The 19833-nt window shown below is 42.1% G+C and overlaps 1 protein-coding gene across 4 annotated transcripts in view; it reads left to right on the top strand.

The window, feature by feature from the left end:
- Positions 1-430: 430 nt before the first annotated feature.
- C4H1orf185 (chromosome 4 C1orf185 homolog) overlaps positions 431-19833 on the top strand; it is a 30458-nt gene continuing 11055 nt past the window's right edge. For 2 of the 4 annotated variants that reach the window (XM_031969142.1, XM_031969144.1), the window contains exons 1-3: positions 1254-1376; positions 6902-8282; positions 8782-8861. In XM_031969142.1, coding sequence (XP_031825002.1) covers positions 1322-1376; positions 6902-8282; positions 8782-8861 — 1516 coding nt within the window. In that variant the 5' untranslated portion in view covers positions 1254-1321. The other 2 variants (XM_031969143.1, XM_031969145.1) reach the window with 2 other exon arrangements.

The following is a 19833-nucleotide window of genomic DNA, read 5'->3' as shown; positions in this document are numbered from 1 at the left end:
ATTGTGTAGTTCTCTTCAGTCCCCAGATTCTGATTTTAAATACAAGCATACGTAAGGATGGGATCTGACTGAGTGATCCAAGATGCCAGGCTACATCACTTAGGCTACTGCTGGAAGAGAACACTTCTTTACTGAATCAGTCCTTGGAAGGCTTTAGAGAAGTTTTTAATGGATTGGAGGGACTTTGCATGGACTTTGCACACTGTGCTATGCTCCCATTGGCTGAGAGGAAGTTTAGTCACATCCTGTGGGTTGTTTAGAAATTATCAAACCAGTTTGGGTTTAAGAGATTAGAGCGAGGAAAGGCTCCAGTAACTCTCCCAAGAAGGATTTGGGGAGGGAGAAGGGAAGATGAGCCCAACCCTGGGCCTCCACCCCTCCTCCTTTTACTGATTGGCTGCCGGGCCCTGTGCTAAACACCGGAGATTCCCAGAAGAGCCCAAGGCAGTCCCTGCCTGGAGGAGCTCACTTGGAGAGACAAAATGCCAACAAATATATAGAAACAAGCTATCCGTGGGATGAGAAAAAGTCATCAATTGAATTAAATAAGGAGAACTTGGGAACGGTTTCCTGTGGAAAGTGGGATTTTAAGCGGGATTTGAGGGAAGCCAGAGAAATCAGTGAATCGAGTACTAAACATTTATTAATCACCTACTGTGTGCCAGGCTCCGTGTTATACAAAAAAAGCCAGTCACTGCCCCGAAGGAGCTTTCGGACTAAAGGCGCAGACCATCTGCAAACAAAACCATGCAAACTATGGGCATGGGCTGAGGAAAGGCGGGCAATTCGGGGCTTGCCCAGGAGGGAGGGAGTCCCAGGAGTGGGGGGCAGCCAAGGAGAAGGCCCGAAGATGGGGTGTCCCGATCTGGCTCGGTGTCCCCGGCCCCCGGAGGACGTGTCCGGAGGTAGGAGGCAGGGGTGGGCGGGATTTCCAGGCTGACGGACCGTGAAAGTGGCCGGAGGCGGGAGACCGAACGTCTCCTGGGCCGAGAAGCCGGAGGAGGTGGGACCAGGCTCCGGAGGCCCTTGGACGCCAAAGGAGGTGAAAGAGAGCCCCGGAGTCGCCTGAGCCGGGGAGGGACGCGCTGGGCGCTTGGGCAGGTGAGTGGAGCCGCCGGCCAGGTGCGCAGCGCAGGTGAGCCCTGAGGTGGCCCCCCTCCCCCTCCGGGCCGCCCCTTCCCCAGGCTCGCGCAGCCGTTAGGGCCCCTCCTTCTCGCTCTCCATCGCCCCCCCCCCCCCCCCCCCCCCCCCCCCCCCTGTGCGCACGTCCCGTCTGGCCTAGCTCTGGCCCGGCCCTAGAAGCCTTAAGAGAGCCGGGACGATGCCGGCGCCCGCCCTCCTTGTCCTGGTGCTGAGTGTGGCGACGGCCGCGGCAGGTAGGGGAGCCCCGCGGGTCAAACAGGTCGTCCCTGCCCCGGGCCTTAGTGGCTCCGGCCACTCTGACCCCCACCCCGAGCCAGCTGAAGGGGCTTGGGAACCGAGCACGGCACCCAGGGGCACAGTGAAGCTGGAAGAGACCGATGGCCTCTGGGATGTAGGAGTTAGCATCCTGTCCAAGCGTTGGACAAGTGGTCACTCATGTCTCTGAGCCTCAGTTTCCTTCTCTGTCAAATGAGAGGTAGTGGATCCAATGATCCCTCAGGGTCCTCAGTTTCTCCTCTGTGTGGATGGTGTGGGCGCTGGGTTCCCTTCCAGCTGACTCAGCTTTATGTAGAAGGATCAGAACCCAAGGCTTGTCCCTCTGGATTCAGGTTCTTCCCATTCAGCAGCTGAAGGTAAGCGTGATGTGGGAACAGATATACAAGGAGATGGCGGAGGGCCAGAAAAGAGCCCGCTGGCCTATGGTCTGAACTCTAAGGAACCAAAGGCCTCGGCTTCCTTGCAGGACAAGGGGGCTGGGGTTAGGGAAAGAGATGAGACAGTGAGGGGTCCCTGGTGCCAATGACAGCAGCTGGGAGGGAGATGGATCTGGGGACGGAAGACAAAAGAGGAGTTGGGTGATCCTGGATGAGGAAAGGATTCTACTTGAGTGGGGAACCAGTGGCTTTGGAATCTGAAGTCCAGCTTCCTTATGTGAGCTCAGGCAGAGTCAGGATTAGAATCAAGCCCCTGGGATAGCAGCAAAAATAGAAAGCTCTGCTCTTAGAGCAGGTGGCCCAGCTCCTCCATCCAGCAGGCCACAGTCCCACTACAAGACTCCCATCATCTCCAGAGCATTCCTGGGGGGCAAGGCCTGAGCCCCTTTTCCACTAATTTTTTCACAATATAAACTCCAGTTCTTATCTTCCCTCTATCATTGAATCAATGACTAATATCTACTAGTACATCTAGTCAGTTAGCATTAATTATCTTTCACTTACTGTTGATCAACAAGCATTTAGTAAGCACCTACTGTGTTCTGAGACAAGCAAGATTTGGTCCCTGCTCTCAAAGTGCTCATAGATTAATGTGTGAAGGGTAACAATATGAAAATAGCTACGATTGAACAAGATGGATACAGGATAAATTGCGGGAGGTCTCAAAGAGGGAAGGCACTAAAATCACAAAGGATGAAGAAAGGACATATAGCAACAACTGAAGCATCTTTCCTTGCCCTGCTCAGGGAATCCAGTCTCTCCTTTACCCTCTCACTAGGGAGACTGAACTCCAACTTTGATCAATTGATACAGTAGCATCTACCTCTCAGGGTTGTAACAGTGTCAGTGGAGACAAGGAGATGTCTCAGAGCAGTGTTGTAATGGTTGAAACAAGATTTGTCAATGGATTGGCTACGTGGATGGAGTTCTGATGTGGAGTTGCATGTGATATTAAGTATTGTGGGTCAGGTCACTGGGAGCATGGTGATGTTCTTAAAGGATCTGTGGGAGAAAGATAATGATCTTAAGGGAATCTTGATTCACCAGCTGCTGGCAAATTCTGCTATACCCAAACCACGGAGGTTTTCCAACTTTTCAAAGTAAGAGCTTAAAAATGATATTTAAATGAAACAATAATAACTGGCACATACATGGTGCTTTAAAATTCACAAATATATTATTTACAAATATCTCCTCTGAATTTTACAACACACCTGGTAGGTAGGTGTTATTAACATCCCCATTTTACAGATAAGGAAACTGAGAAGTCACATTTGAACTAGGTCTGCATACCTCCAGATTTAGTGTTTCATCCACTGAGCCACTCTAATCTGCCTCTCATCAAATAGAAGCTCCTTGAGAGAGAAATTGTTTCATATTTTTGTCTTTGCATCCTTAGCACCTAATACTTAGTCCATTTATGAAGTCTTTATTCTGTGTCAGTCACTGTGCTGGGCACAAGCACAACCATTGCTCTTGGGGTGCTTACATGCTAGTATAGGCATGTATGGGGAGGTAGAAAGTAGATGGAAGGGAGCTTCAGAGGACACCAGGAAAGGCCTCCTTCAGAGGGAAGCCAGGGAAGAGCTGGTTCTTTTGGTTTGGGACAGTGAGTGAAGCCATAGGGGAATAGACCAATACACAACTTTCCAGTAACAGTAAGTTGATTTAATCATGGTGCCCAAGATGGAAATCTGGGAAGCAGGCAAGATGGCCAGCAAGAGAATGGACTGTGGGGTGGGGTGGAAGATAGATGCTGTGAACTTGGGATGGAGCAGCCAGCCTGATACAGTGGGCCAAGCAGGGTCTTGGGGGTGCCAGGCCCCCAAGGCATATTCTCTGACCCTGGAAGCAAGGCAAGTTGGCCAGGTGATGGCAGAATAAATTGAAGAATTAGCCTACTTGATGCTGGTTTCCTTTAAGGATAAGCTTATATATTGGCTCCTAGATTGTTGTGGTTGCTTAATCATTTTTCAGTCATGTAGGACTCTGTGACCCCTTTTGAGGTTTTCTTGGCAAAGATGCTGGAATAGGTTGCCATTTTCTTCTCCAGCTCATTTTATGGTTAGGAAAACTGAGGTAAATAGGGTAAAATGACTTTCCCAGAGTCACACAGCTAGTGAGTGTCTGAGGCCAGATGGGAACTTAGGAAGATGAGTCTTCCTGACTTCAAGCCCAGAACTCTAGCCATTGGATCACCTCGCTGCCCCTGCCTTTCCTCATCACCTCAGCTCCTTAAATTATCATGTATAAATTTACCTGTATATATGTTATATCCTGTCCAGCTGCGTACAAAATCCATGAAGGTAGAGGCAGTTTTTTGTTTGGTCTTTATATGAGAATCCCCAAGATGTGAGCAAGAATCCCCACTATACTGCCCTCAATGAGTAGTTGTCATCTAGACCAAAGCTTCTTAAACTATGGGTTGTGACCCCATGGTTATGGCTGCATAACCAAAAGTAGGGGTTGTGAAATTATGATTTATTATCAGTAAATGTTTGATTTGCATACCTGTTTTATAAACCTATACACCTGGGGTCACGTAAAAATTTCTCGAATAAAAAGATATCCCAAGTGGAAGAAGTTTAAGGAGCCCTGGGCTAGGGTCTTCCCCTCCCAGGAAGGGAAGCCCCTTGCCCTATGATGCGCAGCCTCAGTCTGTCTATTGTTCCTTCTTCCTTGAGCTGGGGTAGAAAGGACTAGACCTTCTTTGATCCTTTTCCTTTCCTCAAAATAACACCAAAAAGATTTTTGCTCTTTAGAATCTTAGTTTTCCTTGAAAGTCCATGATCCTGCCAAGCTCAGTGATCCCACTGTTTGCAGAGGAGTGTAACATACTTTCTGTCCCTTTCCTTACCTGTCTATGTTCCTATTGTGTGTCCATGCTTTTTAAAAATTATATTATTAAGACAAAAACAGAATTTAATTGAATTTTTAAACAGCTCATTTTGCTCCTTGGTCAGCAGAAATCCCTATTTTGGTCTCAAATCCCAGCTTTCCTCTGGGAGGGGAGAAGTCCTATTAGTTCCAGCTCTTGGTACCAGAACCTATCCCTCGTAATCGATTCCAAAGCTGCCGCTAAACTTTCAGGTGTGATCTAGAAACCAGGGGATCAGAGACTGAGCATTGGAAAGGGTAGAGGCTACTCAATCCAATTTCCTTCCTTCTCCCTATTATACAGAATGGAAATGGGAGTGGGCCCAAGGCTACTCAAGTCATAAGTGATCAGCCTAGGATTCAGCCTTTATACTGCTTGTCCTAAACTTCCCTTCAAAAAATAGGCACCAGTTCCAGATATGCTCATCCTGAATAGCCAGATCATAAATTTGGGTGTAAAGAAGGCACTTTAACAGCCACCAACTTCAATTCTCTGATTTTATGGATGAGGAGTTTGAGAAGGGCAAAATGAGCTTCCTGGAGATGCCCAGCTTAGTGGGATCTGAACAAGGAGTTTGTGGTGGAACGGGAAGAACTCTGGGACTCCCTAATGCTGGTCTAGTAATATCTAGAATCCCAAATAAATACAGAAGTAAGTCTGAAAATAGAGCAGTCCCTATCAAGTGGCTATATTAGTGCTTTGGGGAATCAGAAATCATATTTTCTTTTGTTACTGCAGGCATTTGTTTGAAGATAATTGTTGGGAGATTGGAGTACAGTGAGATAATGGAAGAATTACCTCCATGAAAAAATATATAACCAGTTTTTTTTAAAGAAAGAATTTGAGCTCAGGTGTTTTTTTTTTTAACCTTAAGCCTAGCACTCTATCCACTGAGCCCCCTAGCGCTTTCTAAAAGTTCATCCCTAAAAAGAGCCTTCCCTTTTCATTGACTCCCAGTTCAATTTTAGTCCACAGTATAATTTTTGGCAGACTCAAAAGTTAATGGAGATCTTAGGCCACTTTGAGAGAGACTTGGTGTCTACAGGAAAAGAGGCAGTGGTCCCTCTGAACTCTGGCCTGCTCAGACCACATCTGAAGCACAAAATTCAGGTCCGGGTGCCAAGGTTTACAAAGAACATTGAAAAGATGGAGCACATCTGGGGAAAGCAGCCAGGAGGGTGCGGGCTCTGCAAAATCAAAGCACAATAGAAATGTCAGCTGTTATTATTCTTGTGACCTCCGAGGTCCCTTCCAGCTCTGAGATTCTGAGGGTTTTATTCTGTGAATAACACTCTGCTTGGGAAGAGGGCTCTCCAGGCCAGCTCACAGGGCAGATTTCATGGGGTCAAGGCTAGGCCCAACAGGAGTGGAGGGACTTGTTGGGGAGGTACAGAATAGGAGATAATGATTTCACTCTTCTCCATGTTGCAGATCCTTTTAACTTCCACTAATAGCAGCTAGCATTTATATAGCACTTTATATTTGTTCTCTTTGTTGATCCTAGCAACAATCCCAGAAGGTAGATACTGCTATTATGTCCATTTTATAGATGCAGGGTCACACAGCTATTAAATAATAGATTGTAAGTTCCTAAAGGACTTTTGCATAATGCCTGGCACATAGGAGACACTTAAGAAAAAGGTATTGAATTGAAATATTTCAGGTAGGACTTCTGGTCTTCCTTAGGTCTTCCTGACTCCAAATCCAGAGCTCTAACCATTATACCACCTAGCAGCTATTCAGCTAGCTTATTTACCAGTTCGTATGACCTGCCACAAATGTAGATTAACCTAAACACAATAATGTTATGCAGAGAGAGCTCCCATTTCAGGTTGAGTTCAGAAATCCCTGCCATTTAACCCCCCTGAACCTCAAGTTTCCCCATCTGCAAAGAGAGGGTCTTGGGCCAGATGCCCTCTGGGCTATGACCCTCTGAACATTTTACATTCTGCTAAGCCTTCGGCACACCAATATTAACATCCCTTTCTTAGAGCTGAACATCTAAGGCTCAGAGTAAAGCATGATAGAAATGTCAGCTCTTATTAGCTTTTACAGGACAGTCACTCAAATGCAAGGCCTCTGACTCTAAATCAGTTGCTCCCCCCACCCCATTCTGCCATGTGGCTTTTCATATTAAAATAAAGTGATTTTATTATTGGTTTTGCAGATCAGATAAAAGAGAATCGAGTCAAATCAGCGATGGCCAAGACAGCTTCTCCTGGATGGCTGTCGTTTAAGTCCTCTGAACAGGAAGGCATTCAGAAAGATCATCCAACTTACAAATGCCTTTGGGAGAAAGAAAAGTTGTTGCTTCTTAAAAATGGAAAGAAATTTGACCTCAAATCTGAAACGAGGGCAAGTACTTACAAGAACAAAAAACTCCTGCTTCTAAATAGAGTCTTAAAATTTTCTCTTTATCAAGAAAAACAAGCAAACAATGGAATCAGAAAAGCAGCTTTGCCCCAACGAAGGGGAAAGGGAAAAGTCATCCCAGCTTTAAGAAAAACAAGGGTGACAGCACTGGTGAGAAAAACAAGTATAGAGAAACAAAAGAATGTGAAGGTTGAGCTGCAAAAGGAATTAGAAAATGATCCAAGTAGGAAAGTAAGGCTGCCAGCAAAAACCCCCCTCCAGATAGCCACAGAGGACCTTGACTGGTTGGCCAGAAAATGGCAGTGGTTAAAAGGGGCATTTTTAAAAGCACCCCTAAACACCTTAGTATCAATTGTAAGAAACAATCATAGGATCAAAAGAAACCCAGAGAAGGATTCCAAGCCACAAAAGGATACCCTCAGCAGTGGACCTTTCAAACCAGAAACAACAGCACAGAAGGGTATCAGAACATGGAAACTGTATAATCTGAGGATAGTGTATAAGCACTCTTGCAAATCAGTAAATTCAGAAAGAACCCCAAGTGGGAACAGTAGAGGAGAGCCAGAGAAAGACAAAATCATTCTGAAAGTCCTTTGTGGAAGACTAGGGTCTTTAAACAGGTCAGCAAACGGTGGCAATACTTGGAGAGTAAAATTGAGAAAAAGATATTTTGGATGTCACACAAAAATGAATAGAAAGGATCTTCCGGCCTCATTAACCTCCAGGAAAACAAAATCAATGTCAATCCAAAGGACCCAAAGATTTGGGAACAGGGTCATTTTGACTGTCACAGAAAATGCTCACATTACTGATGACAGCTCTAGAGACCCTTACAAGAGACAGAATAGCACAGAGTCGATAGATAGTCTCATTCTTTCAAGAAATGAAAGTCAAGAAACTACATCATCAATTTCAGACTTTATACAAAAAACCCTAAAATTCTTATTTAAAGTGATATTAAAAGACAGAGAACACAGGACAAAAATTTGGCCCATGTATGGAAGGATGCCTTTGAAACTTCATGAAAGAAAAGCAAATACATTTCAAAGGAAAACTGACAGACTGGTGAACCAAGATGGAAGTCAAACAGATCCAAGAGCTCCCAACAGAAAATCAGAAGTGGCCCCAGGAGCACCTGCACTGGAAGATGAGGGGAAAGCACCTCAGTGGATAAGGTTGGAGGAAGGTTGGGGGAAAATTCATGGAATAAGGCACAACCTCCCTCCAATGGCTCCCTCCACAGTCAGCTTTATCCATTTATTATCAGACCACACTTTAATAATACAGTTAATAATAATACAATTATAAGAAAGAGAAATTGACTGCTTTTTTTGAGACATTCATGGCCCAACTGCCTAGAAAAAGCCAACCACGGCTTGCCAAGCTGACTGGAGTGTTGACAGCTCATAAAGTTGTCATCTCACCTAAATCTTCTTCCTTTCATTTGGAGTCACAACAGACCAACTCTTTTAGAAATTTGGGGAAAATGAGGAGGCTTATATTGAATTTGTGGAAAACAAAATATGCATTTCCCAGTGTTCTCCCGGGTGATTTAAAGTTGAGAAGCAAAAAACCTGTTGAACCCAATGAGCATAACGTGAGTGTGACCAGTCAGTCCCGGAAACTCCTTCATGACAGGGAGAGTTTATCCTCTGACTTGTTGTATTTCCCTAGGTTTGCTCCTTTCGATGAACTAAGCAAGAGACGGAAACGTGACGCTGATGAGGATAATACAATGGCGCAAGTCTCTCTAGGTAAGCCCCTGAGCCTGTGTGGCGTTTGTTTGTTTGAACGTACAGTATTAGCTGATATCTTGTCATCAGGAGGGATCTGAGCAGAAGTTACATGATATTCAGGCTGTATTTGAGTTTATTCAATGTTGATTAACAGCCTACCCAGCCAATGATTTCCCCCATAGTAATAACTGCTTTTTACAGAGACTGTGCTGAGGACAAGGAAGATGCATCCTTGTTTTTGTGGAAGTTACACTCGGATAGGGGTCTAGGACAAAAAACAAATACTAGGGCCAGGCTTATAGTTCTGGAGGGGAATGATTGACCTGGGAGATGTGAACAGGATCCTCCTTCTCAATTGAAACTTCCAGGAGCTTTTTTCTTTCTCCCACTTCCTCTTCCTCTCCACCTTTTGCTTTCTCTCTATTTATCTCCCTCTCTCTATCTCTCTGTCTCTCTTCTCTCCACCTTCTTCCCTCTCCCCCTGTTTCTCTCTCCCCCCGTCTGTCTGTCTTGTCTTCCTTCTCTCATCCCCCTCCCCCTTTCTCTGTCTCTCTGTCCCTCTCTTTCTATGTCGTCTCTGACTCTGTTTCTCTGTCTCTGTCTCTATCTCTGTATGTCTCTCTCTCTCTCTTTCTCTCTCTCTCTCTCTCTCTCTCTCTCTCTCTCTCTCTCTCTCTCTCTCTCTCTCTCCTTCTCTCCCTTCCTCCTTCCCTCCCTCCAATGTGCCCCCTGCTGTCAATCAAGGGCACTCTGTGGACATTCCAGCCAAGGACACTGAAAGGTTTTCCAGACTTTTTGATCTTTCTCACTTGCCTAGACACATCCATCTCAGAGTTACTATTGGGTCTCCTCTTCAGGAAAGGAAATACGACAGAGAAGCAAAAGCAGTCCAGAGCCCTGGTACTATGTGCCCTACCCTGGCCATTATGTCAAGAGAAAAGCATACCCTTCTCCAGCTCTTGCTGGAATCCTATCCCGTCACTTGGAAATCTGCATCCAAGAGAACAATAGCCATAAATGATTTTTTCTTTGAACAGATGGAACACTCCTGTGTCATCAGTTCTTCCAAATCAGTGGCCAATTGGGGGACTCAGTGATAAATCATACATAGCAACATGACTGTTCCTTGAGCTCTCAAATGGTCCACTGGAAAGAGGCAGAGAATGTTTGGACATGCTCTGTATGTATTGGTCGGGGCAGGGAGCAGGGGAATGGAAGGAGGGTAAAAGGGACCTACAGCTGTAATAAATAATTTGTGAATATATGAAAAAGTTATGATTTTTTCAGCATGGGAGATTCCTTGTGTGGGGACTGTCTCCTCCCAGTAGATCCCAACTTCTCTGTTACTTTATAGACTAGCCCTAGAAAGCTTTATTTAAAACTAAATACAAAATAAGAAAAATTAGAAAAAGAAAGGCCCAAAAAAAGGGAAATGAAAGAAAAATTGTCATGTACCCAGTAGAACATCAGGGAAAATTCAAAATATGTAAAAATAAATTTCCATTTCAAGAAAGCATATATAATAATAGAAGACATTATATTCATGACTATCCATCTTTGCTTTCTTGTAGATTATTCTTTTGTTCGCTGTTGTATACGTTTTATTTTTCCTTTTTCATCCTCTCCCCATTTCACCCAAGTAGGCTACAGTTAAGCAAAATATATTTACACACACACACACACACACACACACACATGCACACGTATTTACATACACACAGAGGTACATATATTTATATACACATATACATACTCCTAATCCTTGTAGTTGTGTTTGTATATATCTCTTATTTTCTATCCCTGCTAACTCTTCTACTTTAGTTGCACTGCTTAATTTGCCTCACTATTACTTAACCTCCACCTACTCATGTATCCCTCTCTTATCTTATCCCCTTCAACTTATCCTGTTTCCCTCCCCTTATCATATTCCCTCCCCCTTTATTTTTTTTTAATAGATTTTAGAGGCTTATATAACCATCATGGTGTGTATTTATTTGTATACACATACACATATATGTATTATTCCTTATTTAATACATACCTGAAGTGAGTAGGTTTTCATAACTACCAGTCCCCTTCCCCCACTGAATGCCTCTGTCATTTCTTCCTCTGCATCCCATTTGTATAACATAATTACTATTTTATCTCTTTCTAGAAAGTCACATCATACTCAACTCTGCCCTAATCTTTCTTTTGAACTACCTAATTACTAATGTCAATCTTAAGTATATGGTTTATATTTCCTTGTATAAAACATAAGGAGTGTATCCTTCTTGAGTTCCTTAAAATTAGTCTTTGATGTTGTCTCTCATATAATAAATTTTCTATTGAGTTCAGGTTTGACTGAGACAAAATCTTGAAAATTTGTGAGTTCATTAAATGTCCATGTTTTTTCATTCAATATTATGCTTAGTTTTGCTGGATATGATATTTTTGGCTGCGTTCTAGTTCTTTTGATTGTCACTATATAATATTCCAGGACAATCATTGCTGATAGATCCTGTACAATTATAATTGTAGCTCCAGCATATTTAAATTGGGTTTTTGTTTGTTGGTTTCTTGTAAAATTTTCTTTTTGGTCTGGGAGTTTTCAAAATTTAATAATATTCTTATATGTTTTCCTTGTAGGATCTCTTTGAGGTAGTGATTTATAGATTTTTTTCTATTTCTACTTTCCTCTCTTGTTCTATTATTTCATGACAATTTTCTCTTGAATTATTGTGTCAAGGTTCCTTTTTTGGTCACAATTTTCAGATAGTCCAATTATTCTTATGTTTTCTTCTCTTGACCTGTTCTCCAAATCTGTTGTTTTTCTTATAAGATGTTTCAATTTTTCATTCTTTATATTTTGGGGGGGTTTTCTTGGTTTCCTATAGCTTCAATGGCTTTCTCTTGTCCAATTCTAATTTTGAAAGACTTATTTTCTTCTTTAAGACTCTGGATATTTTTTTCTAAGTGGTTGACTTTTCATAACCTTTTTTCATGAATGGCTATCATCATCATCATCATTATTATTTTCATTTTTCTTTAATCTTTCTCATTTGATTTTTAAAAGTTTTTTTTTTAGTTTTTCTGTAAATTCTGGGCAAATAGCCATTTACCATTACTCTTTGGAGTAGGAAAGACTTTTTCTTTGCAATGTCCTCCTCTGAAGATGAATCCTGGAAAAACTTCCCATAGTAAGTTTCTGTGATTGGGTTCTTTCTCCTCTGCCTGCGCATGTTTTTTCCTATGTGAACTTTTGAGGGGATTTCTGCCTCTGACTTCACTTCAGTTCATCCCTCTGACCTGGAACCCTAAACCAAAAGCTCCACCCTCCTGTAAGTACCCCAAACCAGGAGCATCCATTGCTTCTGCGCTCACTGGGTGTGCTAATTTCTTGTCCCCCAGGACAATATCTCTGCAGCACAGCTGGACCTGGTGTTTCTGATCATCAGAAGTTCTCTTGGTATTCTCAGATTGAGACTCTAGACTCCTTAAGCCCTCTGGGAAGTGAAAGTTCCCTTTCAGACTGAGACTCCCTCCAAACCCAACTAGCCAGAGGGCTCCCAATGGCAGTTTCTGCAGAGCTAGCTTGGAGGTGTTTCCACTTCACCCCAGTTAAAGCTATATCCTGGGGTCTTTCTTCAGGGTTTCTCCGATTGTCCAGGAGGACCCCATTTTGCCCCAAGTCTTACTTGTTTTTCACTTGTCTGTGTTCACCCCGAAGCACAATTTTGCTTTGTTTGTGGGGAAAATCTAGAGAGCTTGGAATTTTCCAACCTATTTTGCCATCTTCTCAGATTCCTTCAATTCCATTGAATTTTAAAATATTAAGTTAATTCACACTTTTAGAAATTCAATAATATTTAGGAAGTCTTGTGCTTTATATGATTTAGGGTTTCTCTAGCTCCCTCAAGAAAAACACTCACTTAAGACAGATGTAGCATAGTGTACTGGAAAGAGAACTGGGATTAGCATTCACATCTACTTGCCGTGTGAGCATAGGCAAGTTAACTAACATCTTTGAATTTCATTTCCCCATTTGTAAAATGAGGAATAAATATATATGTCTGTTGTAATGACATTGTGAGAACATGTGGATTTTAAAATAGGGCCTCAGTGCCAATTCTTATCAGTGTCTTATAGCTTTGCCTGATTTCCATTTATCATAGTTAATAAGAAACAATTTCCAGTAGCCCAAGAGCAAAGGAAATAGATTGTCCTGAGTATAAAAGAGTCTTATAGGATCACAAAAAAAAAAAAAAACCTTAAAAGCTGGGCTGTAGACTCTATTTGCTTAGGAGAGCAGGGAAACTAAGACAGATGGTGGAAGGGGGAGAAAATTCAGTAGCCTGGCAGTATCCTTCCCTGGTGGTAGATTGAGCTTTCTTCTAAGTCCTCCCACTAAGCAGCACAAGAAATAGAAGAGGGGGAATCCTAAATCTACTTTTTATTTTGTGTTTTGCTTATTTATTCATTTTAATTTTTCTTATTTACATCAATGTCTTTTTTTTCTAACATCACATTTGTTTCAGAATGTATACCTTTCCTTCCTTCCTCAGGGAGATATCCCTTGGAACAAAGTCTTAAAAAAACATTTATTATAAGCATGAACTGTGTGTCAGGCGCTATGCCAGGTATTGGGATAAATTAGATAAAGAGATAAATTAAACAGGCCTTGCCCTTAAGGAGCTTACATTCTAACTCAGGGAACAACGTGTATCTATATACATATTTTGAGGAATCTACAAAATGAATACAAGAGAGTTTTCAGGAGGACACTAGCTGCTGGTGGTAGGGGTGATGAATCAGGAAAGAAGCTGTATAACAAAACTAACCAATGCTTCTTGTCTGGAGGACTAGGTAACACACCTCACCTGTATTTCCCTACTTCTAAAGTGAGAGCAGAGACCTTTCAATATAGTTTTTATTTTAATTGAAACTTTTTATTTTCATAACATACGCACGGATAATTTTTCATCATTGACCCTTGCAAAACCTTGTGGTCCAATTTCTCCCTCTTCCCTTCACCCCCTCCTCCTAGATGGCAAGTAATCCAATATATGTTAAACATGGCAAAATATATGTAAATCCAATATAAGCATACGTATTTATACAATTATTTTGCTGCGCAAGAAGAATCAGATCAAAAAAGGAAAAAATGAGAATCAATATAGTTTTAAATGCTAATAGAAGGTAAGGTGTAAATGGTATGGTACAGGAGAAAGCTCTAGATCTTGGAGGCAGAAGATCAGGGTCTCTCTGTTTGACTTGCTCCATCTTCAAATGTATAGCAAACCACATGGGGAGGCTAAATGAGCCTGCTTTTGTAAATATGTGATAACGTGTAATGGAGGGCCCCAGTCTCCATTTTAGAAAGTGTGCATTATTTCAAAACCGTTTCCTGACTGCTTACCACATGGTGAAGAAAAGGACTGCTGGTTGGCTGCTGAGTCAGAACTGAATGTGCATTCTAAAAACACTAAACAGCAGAAGTGAACCTTCCCCTCTCTCCCACCTGGCTGGGTTTGAGTGAGAATGCAACGGCTGCTTTCCTGGTTGGGAGAGCCAGCACCAGTGGCCTACTTTTTCCACTTGAATTGACATGTGGCCCATAAACACAAAACTCTGTTGCTTCTGTCCTTATTGGGTCCACTCTTTCCTATGTTAAGTGGAGAATGAAGAAGGGAACGAGCCTTAAGAGATGTCAGAGTAAGATCCATTCTAGGGGCTGCCAGTATAAAAAAAAAAAGAAAGAAAGAAAAAAGGATCTTAAAAAAGAAAGGAAGGAAGGAAGGAAGGAAAGAAGGAAGCAAGGAATGAAGGAAGGAAGGGAGGGAGGAAGGGAGGAAGGAAAGAAGGAAGGGAGGGAGGAAGAGAAAAAAAGAAAAGAAAAGGATTTTTTAAAATGCACATGGGAGAATAAAAGAAAGGCCAAAAAGACAAGCTAGATAGATTTAAAAGCTACATGTTAATTTTATTATATTAAAAAAAAAAAAACAAGCTATATACAATAGGGAGTCCAGTTTTATATAGTCTCTCTTTCTTGTGTTTTTTTCCCTTTTGGTCTGATTTTTTTCTTTTTGCACAACATGACAAATATGGAAATATGTTTAAAAGTCCTGTACATGTATAACATATATCAGATTGTTTGCATGCTGGGGAGAGAAGATGGAAGGAGAAAAAAATTCCACCTGAGACCTATACTTCTTCTGCAACCCTGGATAATTTAATTGACCTATCATTCCTCCAAGCAACTCTCTGTGACTATAAATTGCAAAGCAGTTTCCTACACTAGAATATAAACTCCCATAGGGAAGGGATTGGGATTTTTTACTTTCATAATTTTTTTCTGAATTTTAATAACACATAAAAACAATTTATATCTTTTTTTATACTTAAGAGGGATCAGAAAAGACTCCCAGTAGAAAGTAGGATTTTAACTTGGATTTGAAGGAAGTCAAAGAAGCCTGAGATGAAAAGAGAGAATATTCCAGGTTTGGAAAAAACTAGTGAAAAATATAAGAGATTTGGAGATGGATTGTCTTTGTTATAGGATGAATAAGGAGCAATTCCCTGATTTGAATGAAGTACAAGTATGGTAGAAGGTGTAAGAAGATGGGAAATTTTGGAGAAGCCAGGTTAGGGTGGATTTTGGATGACAAAAGGATTTTATATCTCCTCTTGGAAGAGATAGGCAGTCACTCATTTTATGGGGGTGGGGGGGAATTTGACATGGTCAAACCTGTGCTTTGGGAAAATCACAGCTGAGAGGAGGGTGAGCTGGAATGGACCATGAGTTGAGGTAGACAGATCCACCATGGCAATAGTCCATTTATGAGGTGCTGAAAACCTGCACCAATGGTGGTAGTAGCAGAAGAAAGAAAGGGGCATTTGTGAGAGATGTGATGGGAGTAAAATCAACAAGCCTTGGCCACAGATGAATGTGGGGGCGGGGAAAGACCTAATTTGCTAGACTGGGAGGATGGTGGTACTCTTGACAGTAATAAGAAAATTTGGAAGTGGGAAGGGTTTAGGGGGAAAGTTACTGATGTCTACAGAGCATCCAATCTAAGATGTGGAATTGGTAGTTGAAGATGCAATCCTGGGAGATGGCAGAAAGCTTAGAATTAGCTAAGTAAATTTGAGATTCATCAGCAGAATCAAAGCAAATGGATGAAATCACAAAATGAGAGGGAGAGGAAGGTCCTGGAGGACACCCATGGTTAACACAAATAAAGATCCAACAAAGAGACAGAGGAAGGAAAGGAGAATTGAGGGAGAAGCATCATGAAAGCCCAGAGGGAAGAAAGTATCAAAGAGAAGAGGGTGATGGACAGTGCTAGAGGCTGCAGAGAGATCCTCATCCAATAAGGATGGAGAAAAGGCCATTGGATCTGGCCATTACAAGATCATTGGCAACTAGAGAGAAAATAGCATGAGCTGAATGATGAGATCAAAAGCCAATCTATAGAAAGATGCAAAGGAGGAACAGTTTTCTCAAGGAGTTTGGCCACAAAAGGCAGAGGATTTGTCAGTGATGGATGGGTGGATCAAGTGATCAAAGAAGAGACAAGGCGTGTTTATAAGCATCTGGGAATCCAACTAGAAATAATCCTCTTCCAAAGAGCAACCTGAATGAGGCCGTCACTCCTCAAACCAAACTGTGTTTTTCCTCTGTTTGAATGAAGTCTTCAGCTTCCTAAGAAGGAAACTGCTGAGTTTCACAGGAAGTGCAGACACCTTTGCCATCACCATCAGCCACAGCTATCGATATTTGGAGCAGAAACTTTTTTCAGTTATGCTTGACCATCCATAAATAAGAGGCTTTGTGATTTCTAATCAACCCTACCTACATTACCCAAGGATTAGGAGGCAGTGTTTGGAGCAGAAAAGAACTCACTTTGCCTTTTATTTTGGTCTATCCAGAATATGTCTAAATCAATTTGTTCTTTTCAAGAATTGAAGCAAAAAAAAAAACCCCAGTAAAATAATTTAGTTGTCTCTTGATCATTGAAGGATCTATTTGGGATGTATTGGTATCTTTTTATATGAATAAATAGTGACAAACCTCAGAGCAGATGATCTGAGGACCAAAGTGGTGCTTGTGAAATGGTCCAGACTGGCCGTTTATCTGAAATGGTCTGTCACCACAGAGCAGAGGAGACAATTCTTCTGGGCACCAGAACACATGATTACCCTCAGGTAAAACAGGTAAAACTAATTTCTTCTTCTAATACTGTGTGAAAGATAATGACAAATGCTACCTGTCTTATCACTCCTTCTCTGCTCCCTTTGCTGGATCCTCCTCCAGGTCATACCCTCAGAGCTCTGTCCTGGACCTTCTTCTCCCTCAGGATGATGATGATCAACCGCCATGGATTTAATTGACATCTCTATGCTAATGATTCTCAAATCTATTTAGTTTGCCCAAATCTCTCAGCTGATTTTCAATCTTACATCTCTTTCAGATTTCTCAAACTGGATGTCTAGTAGACATTTTAAACTCTATATGTCTTTTCTTTTCAAATCTTCTGTTCCGGCTTAGAGATCTAAGTCAGTTGACTATCTTAGTTTAGGATTCAGAAAATATGACATACTCCCAAGATGCTCCCTAGTGTGGATGCAAATGAATTGGATCTAGAATAAAAGATAGGCTGAGAAGGGTAAGTTCAGTGTTCTCCACTCATCTACCTTAAATTCCTGTTGCTTTTATGCATCTATCAATAGCAAAACCCCAGAGCCCTTGTGGTTTATGCTTCTCCTTACTTGACATCAAAATTAATCTATTTTATTTTTAGTGATTGCCTACATCCTTAATTTGATTAAGAAAATTTCCCCTAGACATAAAGATGTTAATTGTTGTTCAGTCATTTCCAATTCTTTGTGATCCCCTTTGGGTTTTCTAGGCAAAGATACCGGTTTGCCATTTTCTTCTCTACTCATTTTACAGATGAGAAAACTGAGGCAAAAAGGGTCATAGCTAGGAAGCGTCTGAGGCCAGATTTGAACACAGGAACAGGGGTTTCCTGATTCTAGGCCTGACACATTCCCCACTGTGCTACCCAACTGGCCCCAAATCATAAAGTTCACAGCTTAAGTGGGGAGACAACATGATCACAAAGGAAAGACCCTAAAATTAAAGGGGATTAGGAACGATTTCCTTAGGAGGTGGGATTTTATTTGGGACTTGAAGGAAGCCAGATACTCTAGGAGGTAGCCATGAAGAAGGAAGGCATCCCAGACATGGGGGACAGCCAGCGAAAATGCCCAAAGTTAGACAATGGCATGTCTTGGGCAAGGCCATTGGATTGAGGATAGGAGTTAGGTGCAAGAAGGTTGGGAAAGCACAAAAGGCCAGGAAACAGAAACAGAAACCCTTGTATTGGTTGGCTCCCAGAGGCAATAGGGACTCACTGGAGTTTATAGAGTAGGGTTGGGGAGAGGGATGACAGATCAGTGCACTCTGGCAGCTGAGTGGAGATGGACTAGATTTGAGATTAGGTTTTATAGCTGAAGAACCTGATGTAAACACCCTTGGCCAGAATGATATTAAGTATAATACTAAGCTAATAAGTATCTGAGGCTGAGTTTGAACTCAAACCTTCCTATCTATCCCTAGCTGCCTTTAATCAGCAACAGTGATTAAAATAAAACCACCTGTGCCCCTGAAACTCTTCATAATCTTTCCAGGACTTTATAATCCCTAGAAATGCTTATTATATATTCCATTTGTTTACCACAGCTTCAGTATATAACCAAGATTTGTCATTAACAGATGATATTGGGTGTAAAATACATTACTCAGGGGCAAAAGATAACTAGTAAGCAGTATGATACTGGTGTGGGCTGTATGCAGGAGTGTGCTGGCAAGTATTTAACAACTGGCTTTCTAAATGTTGCCAGGATACATTTTTAAGATTAATCTGTATTATTAAAATTTTCTCCATCACTTTCTTAAATCTGGGTGATCAACTAAATGATAAATCAAGCCCAGGTTTGTAGCATTTTCTGAGGTATAAAAGTACTCCTGATGAAAAATTAAAATAATTAAATTTTTAAAATTAACAACTGGTTCTTAGGAGCCGGTTGGAGCTGGCTCCAGCAAACTCTTTTACTTTTTATTTGTACTTGTTGGCTATCCTAAGGGATCCCAGAAGTATTTCAGTCACACTAACAGGATGAAATCCTCTCTGACCCAGGCTCTGAAGTCTAGAGACTGCTAAACACTAGGCAACAGTTAAAATTAGATAGCTCTATACGAATCACTCCCGACCTTCGTTCCCTGGCTCGATCTTGCCCAACCACTTCCTCATGCCTCAGGAAGAGAAATTTGTGTGCCTGGAAGAGGCAGAGGCTTGTGTCCATGGATAGCCTGGCACTCCTGATTCAGCTCGGTAGTGGGAGGGACATCGCTCCATCCCTGTAACTCACCATGGCAGCAGTGCCAGCCCAGTCCTCGGTCTAGTTCTTGACCCTAAGCTCTGCCATTCGTTCTCTGTCCTGGCCTGACCATGTCACCAGGATTGGGGCATTCCACTTCCCCATACCCAGTGCTACTCAAACCCATGCCAGGCCTCTTTCTGGCATCAGAAACCCCAGAGTCTGATGCCAAGAGTCTCTGGGTTCTTGGTCTCACAGCTGGCATGGAAGCTCGGCCCTTCCTATGCTATCTCTTTCTCTGCCCTTGGCCCCAGAGGGGATGAGGACAGAAGGAGAATAGGGAAGTTTGCTGCTGATTCCTCCACTATCCACTGTTACATTTACCTCTTCCCCATCAGCAAGGGTGAAATGCCATTTTGGAAAAGAATAGGATCAATGCAGTGCCAGTAATTTGAGGGAAAATGGAAAACGGCCAGTACCCTCTTGCCTAAAAACAATCCATTCTTCTCCACCCTCAAAGAACCCTCACTTAATCTGTCCATTCTTTTTTTTTTTTCCTTTTTTTCTTGAATTTTTTTTATTTTCAAAACATATGCAAGGATAATTTTTCAACATTAACTCTGCA

This window comes from Sarcophilus harrisii, chromosome 4, assembly GCF_902635505.1.
Source record: "Sarcophilus harrisii chromosome 4, mSarHar1.11, whole genome shotgun sequence".
Taxonomy (NCBI): Eukaryota; Metazoa; Chordata; class Mammalia; order Dasyuromorphia; family Dasyuridae; genus Sarcophilus; species Sarcophilus harrisii.
Note: the sequence above shows the minus strand (reverse complement) of the source record. Positions and strands in the feature narration are given on the sequence as shown.